The 12,840-nt window shown below is 40.1% G+C and overlaps 1 protein-coding gene across 5 annotated transcripts in view; it reads right to left on the bottom strand.

Annotated features, from left to right (window-relative positions):
• The window catches only part of LOC139263376 (serine/threonine-protein phosphatase 2A 56 kDa regulatory subunit gamma isoform), a 181,448-nt gene that overhangs the window by 48,828 nt on the left and 119,780 nt on the right, over positions 1 to 12,840 (bottom strand). For 4 of the 5 annotated variants that reach the window (XM_070879380.1, XM_070879378.1, XM_070879382.1 and 1 more), the window contains 3 exons: positions 12,694 to 12,786; positions 7,054 to 7,184; positions 5,818 to 5,877 (listed from right to left, as the gene is read on the bottom strand). In XM_070879380.1, the coding sequence (XP_070735481.1) occupies positions 5,818 to 5,877; positions 7,054 to 7,184; positions 12,694 to 12,786 (284 nt within the window). The remainder of the gene's footprint in view (positions 1 to 5,817; positions 5,878 to 7,053; positions 7,185 to 12,693; positions 12,787 to 12,840) is intronic. The other variant, XM_070879379.1, reaches the window with a different exon arrangement.

Genomic DNA, 12,840 nt, shown 5'->3' with positions numbered 1-12,840 from the left:
AATAGTGGGAGGCTAGAGTGGTAATAGGTTTATATTGAAGACAGATGATGAGAGAGAGGCAAGTAATTATCAAAGGCATATCCCGCTTACCCATATCAATCATGTTGCTGGTTCTCAACGATCTCTTCTGCTTCCCTCTCCTTATGTACTACTTGCCTTTTATTCTATTTTCCTTTCTGATGGGGGGGGGGGGGGGTGGTACTTGGTTTGGCGTAGTGGAAAAGAAATTGGGAGTTTCTGGAGGCAGACTGAATTTTGCACTGGTGGGCGTGCAGAGCCACAAAATAGGCCATATTTTCAGGTTGTAGGCATGGGGTATGCCGATTTTAAAAAAAAGAGGAATCCTGCCACAGCTGGGTGGCACAGAGGGGGTGGTTTATGTCAGCAGAAGGATGTGGTCAGGATGCAGGGTGGTAATGGAAAACAAAGCAAATGGGATGAGCTTTCTAGACCACTTATGATGTCATCTGGGAAATGTTTGGGAGCTGCAAGAAATGTAGCAGAGCCATATAAGAAGCAAACACGAAGAAGCTGGCATGCTTATCATCCATAAGTCAGAGGCATAGCTGGCAGTGGGATGGGTTTTTCTGGGCTGTATGGGGGGAAAAAAAAAAATACAAAAAAAATTAGAACAGCATGGGAAGTATAGCCAGAAGTGGAGCTGGGAGAAAGGCAGGCACAGTGAAGCCTGAAGAACATGGAGGATGGAGGGAGAATCATGGCTATGAAGGCATTAGGACCAGAGGCAGTGCCAAGACATGAATGGGGTTATGGATCAGAGTCATGATCGAGACACTTAGTTTAAAATAAGGGGAGCAGCCCAAAAGGTCAAGCTAGGAGAATGTTCTTTTTATTACTGAAAACAACAAATTTACATATGTCACGGTCGGACAAGGTAAGAATATTAAATTTTTTATACCTAAAAAGATACAGGCATTAAATATTGCACAAGATAAAAGTTCACGGGGTTGGGGGCAATATATTAGCATGGATAGAGGATTGGCTAACTAACAGAAAACAGAGTGTCGGGATAACTGGGTCATTTTCCGGTTGGCAGTGACTAGTGGGGTGCCGCAGGGATCGGTGCTGGATCCTCAACTATTTACAATCTATATTAATGACTTGGATGAAGGTACCGAGTGTAATGTAGCCAAGTTTGCTGATGATACAAAGTTGAGTGGGAAAGCAAATTGTGAGGACACAAAAAATCTGCAAAGGGATATGGACAGGCTAAGTGAGCGGGCAAGAATTTGGCAGATGGAGTATGTGGGAAAATGTGAGGTTATCCAGTTTGGCAGAGAAAAAAAAAAATAGAAAAGCAAATTATAATTTAAATGGAGAAAAATTTCAAAGTGCTGCAGTACAGAGGGACCTGGGGGCCCTTGTGAATGAAACACAAAAAGTTAGTATGCAGGTACAGAAGTAACCAGGAAGGCAAATGGAATATTGGCCTTTATTGCAAGGGGGATAGAGTATAAAAGCAGAGAAGTCCTGCTACAACTGTATAGGGTATTGGTGAGGCCACAGCTAGAATACTGCATACAATTTTGGTCTCCCTATTTAGGAAAGGATATATTTGCATTGGAGGCTGTTCAGAGAAGGTTCACTAGGTTGATTCCAGAGATGAGGGGGTTGACTTATGAAGATGGGTTGCGCCTATACTCATTGGAGTTAAAAATGTTATCGTAACATATAAGAGGAGGCTCGGCAAGGTGGATGCAGAGAGGATATTTCCACTCATGGGGGAAACTAAAACTAGGGGACAGAGTGTCAGAATAAGGGGCCGCCCATTTAAAACTGAGATGAAGAGGAATTTCTTCTGAGGGTTGTAAATCTATGGAATTCTCTGCCCCAGAGAGCTGTGGAGGCTGGGTCATTGAATATACTTAAGGCAGAGATAGACAGATTTTTAACGGAATAAAGGGTTATGGGGAACGGGCAAGGAAGTGGAGCTGAGTCCATGATCAGAACAACCTTGATCTTATTAAATGGCAGAGCAAGCTAAGGGGGCCAGGTGGCCTGCTTCTATTTCTTATGTTCTTAAGATACATGCCTCAAAATTTTCCTCCTTTTTCTAATTATTTAGATAGCTATAATGTATTTTTTCCATTTGCATCTCTGGATCTGTTTTGAGAGGAAAAGAAATTAAGTCTATGCTACTTGGATCATCTTTTATATACTGCTGTGAAGGTTTTATTCTGCACTACAGCAAATATCACTCATTTCTAGTTACATAGAGCATGCCAAACTAATAGTCCCCTGAAGACTCAAAGTCATCATTCAAAGCCTGACTCAGATCACACACCAAGGCATATTTACTAAAAACTTTGCAACTGTTCCCCTGTGCACAATCTGCAATTTTTTATTAATATCTCATCATGGTGGCAGTAACCACAATAATAAACATGGCTTTTTCATTTTTTTTTTTTTTTTTTTTAAATCGAGGGGTTAAGCAAGAGTCTGATAGTGAGCCACATAAAAGTGATGTCTGATATTACCCTAGTGCTGATCATTAATTTCTTCTGAAAAGCTGCAGTTGGAAATACAGTAAAACATTGCTTATATTGCACATTTATTTACCATGTGTTCAATTACACACAGGATACATCTCCCCAGAAATGAAATCTGTGTCTATCCCGACCATCATTGCCGCTGTGTTCACGCTTTGAGCAAGTGAGTTTGTTTAGAAAGTTTGTGCATTCTCTTATTGATGTGATAAAATATTACATCGTCATTTTAAATTAAATGTTTTGGAGTTACTATTTTGTTTCCTCATTGCACAATGTGTGAATGGGTTCACAATGAACATTCTCCATTTTGAAAAGAATAGCAGTAACGAAGCTAGAGATAATCCAGAGTTTTGCACTTTTCACATTTTTACTGCAACTTATTTCAAAGCATTAATTGCAGCGCCATTGAATGAAAATAAGTTTTGATCAGACTACAACTCAGTACAGATATCATATTGCCAGCTGTTGGTATTATGTTACAACTTACAATTGGCAATTTACAGCACCAAATGTGATCAATTTTGGGGAAATTTGTGTATACAACAGTAAATGCTAGTTAACAGCTTCTCCCAATCAGCTATTGAAACTTAGTGGGCAGGGGACAAACCTCCACCTGCACATTGGGTATGGGTTGTTAATAACAATGAGCTTACAAGATAAATAATTGCATTTGTATTTTGCCTTTCACTTCAAAACATCTCAAAGTGCTTTATACAACAAATTACTTTTGGAAATGCACCGACTTTTATGTAGGCAAAAACAGCAGATGTGATTACCTGATATCCACATGTTTTCGCAACAGCTAGGTGGTCAGTTCCCATTAGTGCAGATAGACAATGTTTTACTGTAGATGAAAACTGAATGACTTTCCTGTCCACTCAAAACGACTGCTTGTAATAATTACATGCAATGACTTTGAATTCCCTTTAGAGCGCAACCAATGGGTGATTTCAGATGATGTAGTAGAATTGTATGAGAATACGCACATTATTTTATTTCTTTTAAGAGGTTAATTTACTGCTACTGGATAGAACTCTGCATATACAAGTTTTAGACAATACAGTACCCAGTGTTTATTTAGAATTTATGTACATGATAAATGCATCATAAAAATAAAAACTAATTTTTACAAATAAATTTAGATGTGTACTTTCAGTTTAAAGGTATGTAAATAATGTACAGTTTCCCCTCAAACATGGAATAAAATTATTCTTTCCTTACTTCAAAGGTAGTTACCGTATATACTCGCGTATCCTGCGATCTCGCGTATCATGCGACCCCTAAATTTTCGTCCCCAAAACATGATTTTACCATATATCTCATGTATCATGCGAGTCACTTTTTTGAGATCGAATACAGACCTTAACATGAAACATCGAGTGGATTCTGCTGTGAAAGCTGTTCGCGAATCGAACACCGATACAGCAATCGTTCCAGCTGGCTTGACTAGCGTCGTTCAGCCACAGCCTCTACTGTGTATGCGGGTAAAAGAAGCATGGGCTGAGATAGATGGAGCCTCTAATAATGCAGCAAACTTCAGAGGGAGTTGTGGGTGGCGGAGGTCGGGTCGCCGGGGGGGTGGAGAGGAGGTCGGGTAGGGTCACCGGGGGGGGGGGGGAAGTGGAGGTCGGGTTTGGGGGGGGGAGTTGGGGGAGCGGAGGTCGGGTCGCCGGGGTAGGGAGAGCGGGGGTCAGGTCGGATCCGGTCCGGTCCGGTCTCTTTCCTCCCCCCCAACCCCCGCGACTCTCTCTCTCCCCCTCCGACCTCCGCGACGCTCTCTCATCCCCCCCGATACAGTACAAGCGACAATAGAGGCTGCAATCCAGCCCAGGAGATACCTGCCGAGATTCAGCATGGATACGGTCTGCTTAACAGCCTAACAGCCTAATCTTGGCCAGCACTTCACACCCGCAAATTTTGTATCTCGCGTATCATGCGACCCCCCAAATTTAGGTTACAATTTAGGTCTTCAAAAGTCGCATGATATGAGAGTATATACGGTACTTGTTTTAATTCCTCTTCTGAAATTAGATCAGGTAGCTAATTTGAAAATATTAGATGGAATGTTAATTTGTGGAGTACGTTATTCAATTCAGCTGTATGACCACAATTTGTATGAAATTAGTTCCTGCAATACAAGTAACTTGTTATGGCGAGATAGCAGACATAAATGCGGTTTCCAGTTATTGTTGTGCTAAAATGGCTGACTGTAATGCATAAAAGCTACAAGTGGCGAGTTCTGATTCCATGGAAAAATGTGTCTCCATTGGATCATCGAGGGCAGTCATAGACTGCCATAGTATGGTCAGAGACTTCTGGATTTCTAAAGCAATTAAATGGCTTTCTTGAAAGGGAATTAACAGGAATAAAAGGCAGGAACTTTATATGGTTCCTTAGTGCTGTCTGGATTTCTGAAGAGAGTGCATAATAAAGTGCTTTGAGTGCATTTGGCTTGCGTATTTCATGCGAAACTCCTTACTCAAGGGATACAAAAATGGTACAAAATTCAACAAGCAGTAAAGTTTATTTCACAAGTTTCAATTTTCAAATGTAACTATTATTTTTCCAATCCATAGAGTTAATTATAATAACCCATATCCACTAAAAAAAAACTAAGTCCAATTTCTTCCCCTTTCCCCTCCCACCTCAAGTAAGCATACACTTCCTGAGAAATAGTTTTCTAAACTGTTACTTGGAAAATTTGGTTTAGAAATACTCTGAACTTCTCAATATATCCTCCAGTATTGTTAAATGCACAGTTTTTATAAAAATGTTAAACAGCACCGTTTTATCATTTTTAAAGATGCCAAAACCATTTAAAACAGACAAGGGATTCATAAGAGTTTCCTGCGAGAATGCTGGCTTTCATAGTTCTTGGGTACTCCTGCATTATATATAATGGAATTATTTGCTGCTTTAACAGAATTGTACAGTTACTGTTTTTAAAAGATCTTATCTACATTCAAGTACAGAACACAGGTCAAGATCTTTGTCAATGCAAACACTGACTGGAATAATAAACCTAGTCACAAGCACATAATTTCAAATGTTTTACCACATGGGAGCAAAACAGTACATGTAACCTAATTACATTTCCTCTAGATATACCACAGACCTATTTTGAAATACTTCTACTCAAATAAGGCATGATTAAAACCATGCAATCACTCCTATGGCAGTCATGGTGATTATAATCAATAATACTTCAGAATTGGTGTGTTTTTTGGAAAGTAGAACATATTAATGGTCATTATGACAATCTCTCATTTCAAACGTCTCTAAACTGCTCAGGAAAATAACTACTCACCTTCCCAAAATTTCCAACAGTTCGGCTATACCATTGTGATGTTCGGTTTCATAAATAAACCTTGGATGAATAAAGTGATTACAATTAAAATATATTTAGAAACTTGTTAAGCATACAGTGTCTCAGCCTATCAACTAAACCTAAAAGCCAGAATAATACTGAATTATTATAGAGTATGGCCACTTGTTATAGTACAGCACTAGCAATCCAGAGTTCAAATGCACCATGGCGTGTGGTGAAACTGAAATTAACAAATCTGTTAATTTGTGGGTTAACATTAGGAAAATATCCATGAAGGCTTCCATTTTGACATTAAAAATCAAACTGGGAAGGGAACCTATATGTGATTATAGGGTTGACTCCTGATGCCCTCCAAAGTTGCATGGGAAGCCATCTAGTTGTAAACAATCACAACAAAGTTCAATAGTAAGAAAATTGAAGGAATGGCCCAGACATTGCATCAAGGTAAGAGTATGGCAATTTTAGCCTAGTCAACCCTGAAAAGCCCTCAATGCATACAAAATGTAGATCCAGGAAACCTTCAGGCTAAACCACGAGTAGGCCAAGGGGCTTAAACTGGTAAAAGGTAAATTTAGGACTACAAACAGCAAGCTCTTCTTCACAGAGTGATAAACACATGGAAGTGAAAACCCTGGAATTATTTAAGGAGCAATTGAGTGGCGTGATGGTGGGGGAAAGAACACCTACATAGGATCTTTCTAGACAGATGAGTCATGGTGGGATGAATAGCTTTCATTACCTGCATTTCGTACACATCTTCAAAATAATTGCTACGTTGGTTTAAAAAAAATTAATTGCAGTACAACGTCTCAAATCCAGCAACCTTGGGATCGAGACCAAGCCGATTTTTCCAGATTTCAGACAAGAAAATCAAGAGCGTACATATGCTGCCGAGACAGACAAAGTACTAATGGTGGCATAGGTCAGGTCGGATCGAGGATTATTCTGCAAGGTTCGGACCGATTGCACGCCATTTAAAACATAGTGGCGAAGCCGATAACTAGCCTGGCCCGCAGGTTTTTGGACAATAATTCCGGATTTTATTTTACCGAATATCAAATGGGATTTTCTCAAAAATGTCCTGGTTTTCAGACAGTTTCTATTTTCGGACAACCGGATTGGAGACAATGTACCTGTACAACATACCGGTAGATTCCCCATTACCAATTGAAAAAATACAGCATGCAAATTTACAAATATTTTTTCTCCACACACCTATAAAATATATTATTGATTTGTTTTCGGATATAAGCCCTTAGACCCAAGAATTTTCCATAGATGCGATGCAATGTTGTTTTCAAAAAGTCTCTTTCACGTGGATCTTCACTGTCAAACAGTTCTAACAGCTGTTGAAATGGGAAAAAAAGTTTAAAAAAGTGACATCGAAACTTTATATACACATACACAATCCTAGTCAGATGAGAGCTACAACTTTTATTGGGTGGAAATGAGCTTTGCAATGGTAAACAGGTAATGATAAATGGTCAGGCATTATTGGATTTGGAGGTAGACCGTGGTGGAGCTTCAGAGGGCTGTTTTGCTTCCAATGCACTTCACACTTTTAGCAATACAATTCTTTTTCTCAATTACACCAAACTATATGGCCAGGTTTAGGGAAGACAGCATTACAACAAAATCAGGAGCATCCAGTTGATTTGACTAAACTTCAAAAACATAACTTAGAAGGCCACAATCAGAAACTGCATGCTATTCTGGCTTTGTACTTTTGACATAGTGGAGAGAGATACAGAATTAAAAATTCTTAGCAAGAGAAGCCAACATTTAGCTTGCTTGCATTCAAGCGATGATCAAAAGTCTTTAAAATGCATAAAACATTGGCAAACCAGAATAGAGATTAGTAGAACGTTACCTATCCACACAGTGGCACATGTACTTTAGACCCCATACAAAATGGTAATGCTAAGCCGATGAACTCCGTTAAATTTTTAAAAAGAGCTAAATGTGACGCTAAGCTTAGGTTCTAAGATGAGAGGCAGATCAAATATTTTACTGTACATTATAGTTCCAGTCTTCTTGGGATAACAACTGGTTGCAGAAGTGTAGATTATAATGTTGGTGATATCCTGGTAATTCCTTAGATTAACTTTGGATTTGACAGAGAAATTACAAAATATTATGAATTTTACCTAGTTATTTATCACTCAGAATATAAAATAAATCAGTGAGCATATGTCATTACAAATTGCAGTCTGTTGGATGATATTAGCTCAGTGAATTGAATGGCCTTCCCATTCCATACTTCATTTGACACGGAAAGCAGGCAATTTATCTTAATTCATAGTTACTTCAGAAATCAGATGTTGCTTACTTGTTTCAGTTTTGCTTAGTTGGTAGCACTTTTACCTCAGAATCAGAATGTTGAGGGTTCCAGCCCTACTCTAGGAATCATAATCTAGGCTGACACTTCAGTGCAATACTTAAAGTGCAACATTACCAGAGGGGCCATCGTTCAGGTGCGATATTAAAACAAAGCTCAATCTGCCTGCTCTGGTTAAAAATCCCATGGCAGACTTTTGCTCAAAATCTGCCGAAACCAGAAAACCCAGCAAACTACCAATCAGCTACATGGAACAAAATATCCATCAAAAATATAAATAGGTGCCTTAGGTCCTGAAAGCGATTGAGGCTTAGAAGTCAGCTTCCTCCTCCCTCTACACTTCTTGCACCGAGACAGAGGATGATAACCTGGGCCGACATTCCAACCCAGGCTCCAACTCAACATCCCCAAGCAGGAAAACAATAATTTAAATCTGCAGAACTGGCAGCATTGTGTGAAATGCCAGAGCTGATTAAAAGCAATACATTTTAAAGCTCAATTTAGCACAAAGTCTGAACCCATGTAGCGACCCAATGGGCATCATCAGCATTGTAAAAAGCTACTGTCCTCTCCCCAACTCCTCCACTTACCTCTGAGGGGAGAAGAACTGTGCAATTCCTGCATCTCTCCCCCAGCAGCTATCCAACCACTCAAACTTCTGGAGACTTTGGCTGTTGCCCTCACATCACACCTGTAACCATTAAAAGTCCTTGCCAGCCTCACATTAAAGAGAAAACACCCATAACAAATTTCCCTAAAGTCATGGTCAGTGACAATCCCCAAGTCGTAAAGCATATATTGGACAGGAGAATGCAGGTGCTGTACAGATACCCACAAACTACCCAGCAACACACCCTGCCAGCCTCCTAAGGAATCAAACTATTTTTGCCAAGACAAGCCCTAGGTAAAACCAAACCAAACACACTTGTTTGCTGAGACTAGATGAACGAACATAATACATGCAAAAATCCTCAAGTACCCCATGTATGCCTTGGTCCCTTAGCTGAACCAGATTGGGCCAGGATGGATGGGTTGGATGAAAATCATATACACACTGTAACTGGGGAAATCAATAAATAATTTGAAGACCATCCTGGCAAAATTAATGGGTGGCCCAGCATGTAGTAAAGGGGAATGATAGAGGCGAGTCAAGAAAGCCTAGGTAAAGACAAACCCTCTGCCACATAGCTTGCCAAGATGCCTTGGCACCAAGAACCACAGCCCAGGCCACTGAAAACTGAAACAAACAATAAACCAAAGTACCAGTACAGCTAATAAAATAATACCCCTAAAATTAAAGGGTCTCAATTAAAATAAATTATGGGTTTCCTGCAATAAACCTATCTTAGTCCTACAGAACATGCAAATCTCACGAGTGTGTAAACCAAACCTCAACAGCCTCATTCTCTTTCAAAAGCAGAAATGAAGCAATTCTAATCAACGAGCAACTACCCTTCAGTGGAGTAGGTCATCCCAGGGGAAAACAGCTGCAACACCTCGACAAGCTCAATCGACTTCAGGTACCCAGGCAGGCAGTCATAGTAATCCGCAAGCAGTGTGGGGGATCTAGCCTTTATATGTACAGCAGGCCCTGCACCCAACTCATACAAGCCACACTCCAGACTTAAGATATTTCATTCTGAAGCAACACCACCTGGCACATGTGCAGAGCTGTACCATTGGTATCATCTGTGACAAGCAACTGCCCTTAACTCTCCAGATATAATTAAGACAACCCACTGGCACATCAACCCTTTCCTCCTGGACCCCAAATTACACCCATCCCAGAATCTTTCTAATCAGCCATAATTATATAGAATTACATAAAATATACAGCACAGAAACAAGCCATTTGGCACAAATGATTCATGCTGGTTTATGCTCCACACGAGCCTCCAAGCACCACAATTACCATCATATATAATGAATCAGACCCCAATGCCAATACCACTGAACTGCAATTATGAAGTACTGATTAAGATTCTGGCCTCCAAACTAGACAGTTGCCCTGGACTAGTTTCCCCAAACCAGGTTAATGAGGACCACTCTTGGTAAATACCACCAGCTCAATAAAGTTGGACCCATGTCCACACATACTCGGCCTGCTACCAGCAGGGCAAGGACTCCCCACTACCCTCAAGCTCGTACAGATCTTGCTCCTACCACAAGAAAATTCCGCGCCTTGTTGTGGCAATCCAACATCCTTCCATAACTAATGTGGTCTAAGCACACATGGGACATTTGACTATAATGCAAGTAATGTAAAAACCTCCGACCCACAACCAGATCAATCCTAGGGCTAACTGGTAAGCATACAGGCTTCACTACTCAGCACAACTACAAAGACTTGCACCTCTTTTAGCCTTCTGCAGCTCCGCAACCCTCTTTTCAAACCTTGAGAACCCACTGGCCAGTGATGCACCTGTCAGAGCATCCCTCACCCTGATGTACATAACCAAGTAGAACAATCAATGCACTGAAAGTATAGTAAAACCTTTATTATAACATATTCTAGCGACCCATGTTCTGAAGGTATCGAAATTTCTCATTCTCAGGTTGGCAATCAGTAACTAATGGGGTGCCGCATGAATCAGTGCTGGGACCTCAACTATTTACAACCTATATTAATGACGAAGAAGAGACCGAGTGTAACGTAGCCAAGTTTGCTGATGATACAAAGTGGGAAGGAAAAGCAATGTGCGAGGAAGACACAAAAAAAAAATCTACAAAAGGACATAGACAGACTAAGTGACCGGGCAAAAATTTGGCAGATGGAGTATAATGTTGGAAAGTGTGAGGTTATGCACTTTGGCAGAACAAAATCAAAAAGTTATTATTTAAATAGAGAAAGATTGCAAAGTGCCGCAGTACAGCAGGATCTGGGGGTACTTAGGCATGAAACACAAAAGGTTAGTATACAGGTACAGCAAGTGAACAGGAAGGCCACTGGAATCTTGGCCTTTATTACAAAGGGGATGGAGCATAAAAGCAAGGAAGTCTTGCTGCAGTTATACAAGGTATTTGGCGAGGCTAAACCTGGAATACTGCGCACAGTTTTGGCTTCCATATTTAAGAAAGGATATACTTGCTTTGGAGACAGTTTAGAGAAGGTTCACTAGGTTGATTCTGGAGATGAGAGGGTTGACTTATGAGGAAAGGTGGAGTAGGTTGGGCCTCTACTCATTGGAATTCAGAAGAATGAGAGGTGATCTTATCAAGACGTATAAGATTATGAAGGGGCTTGACAAGGTGGATGCAGAGAGGATGTTTCCACTGATGGGGGAGACTAGAACTAGGGGGCATAATCTTAGAATAAGAGGCCATCCACTTAAAACCGAGATGAGGAGGAATTTCTTCTCCGAGGGTTGCAAATCTGTGGAATTTGCTGCTTCAGAGAGCTGTGGAAGCTGGATCATTGAATAAATTTAAGACAGAGATAGACAGTTTCTTAACCGATAAGGGAATAAAGAGTTATAGGGAGTAGGCAGGGAAGTGGACCCGAGTCCATGATCTGATCAGCCATGATCGTATTAAATGGCAGAGCAGGGTCGAGGGGCCATATGGCCTTCTCCTGCTCCTATTTCTTATGTTCTTATATTCTTATTAAATACTAACATGGCACAATTTGAAGAGAAACAGGGAGCTCTCCCATGGTTCTGGTCATCATTTCTCCTTCAACCAACAGCACCAAAAACAAAATTAACTGATAAATGCTGTTTATGGGATGCTGCCCTGTACAAAAAGGCTGGCACATTTGCCAACATAATAGTCACCACGTTCAAAAGAATTCATGGTATGTAAACTGTTTTGTGTTATTGGAGACATTATGAGATACTATAGAGAAGAACAAACTTGTATTTAAATAGCACCAGTCATATCCTCAGGAGATCCTAGAGTGTCTCAACAAATAAACTACTTTTGAAGTGTAGTCACGCAGGCAAACAATACAAGTCCTTTTTATAGCTTTGTACATCATCTCAAAAATGGTGTTTTGGGGGGGGGGGGGGGGGGGGGGGAGGAGAGAAAGAGAAAGAGAAAGATGTTGGAGTGAAAGAAACTGAAAAGATAACTAGTATACTGACTGCATCCTAACACTAGTTGTAAACCTCTCTAGTTTGCTTTATGATGTGACTTGGACAACACAAAAGCTAACATTGCAGCTCTACGATTAAACGTTACAAAATTAGACATAACGTGAAGCCATTACCAACAGAGATGCCTACAAACCTTTGCAGCAATAGTTACTGTAGAACCTGTTGCACCAATAAAAAGTTACACACTAAGGTTTATCTTGTCTGAACTATCACCACACCAATTAGTAGCAAAAATCATGGAAAATAATGCTGATGAAAATCCAACTAAATGCGGTCAGTCTGATTAACAAAAAGGTCATGCTATGCCATAAAATTTAAAAGTGCCATCTACATTGAAGAATAATAAATTTAAAAAAATGAACATGGTGCTTTAGAAAGGGGGAAAAAATTAAAACGGAATTAACAGCTGGTTACTTCTCTTACCTGCATTACAAATTTCTGGTCAATGTACTTCTTTGCTATATTTGGTTGAAAATCAGGAGACTCTAGAAACCTCAAGAAAAATTCATATACCAACTGAAAAGAAAATTTTAATAACTATTAGCATCAACAGATTACGAAGATTACTTT

Source organism: Pristiophorus japonicus, chromosome 4 (genome assembly GCF_044704955.1).
Source record: "Pristiophorus japonicus isolate sPriJap1 chromosome 4, sPriJap1.hap1, whole genome shotgun sequence".
NCBI lineage: Eukaryota > Metazoa > Chordata > Chondrichthyes > Pristiophoridae > Pristiophorus > Pristiophorus japonicus.
Note: the sequence above shows the minus strand (reverse complement) of the source record. Positions and strands in the feature narration are given on the sequence as shown.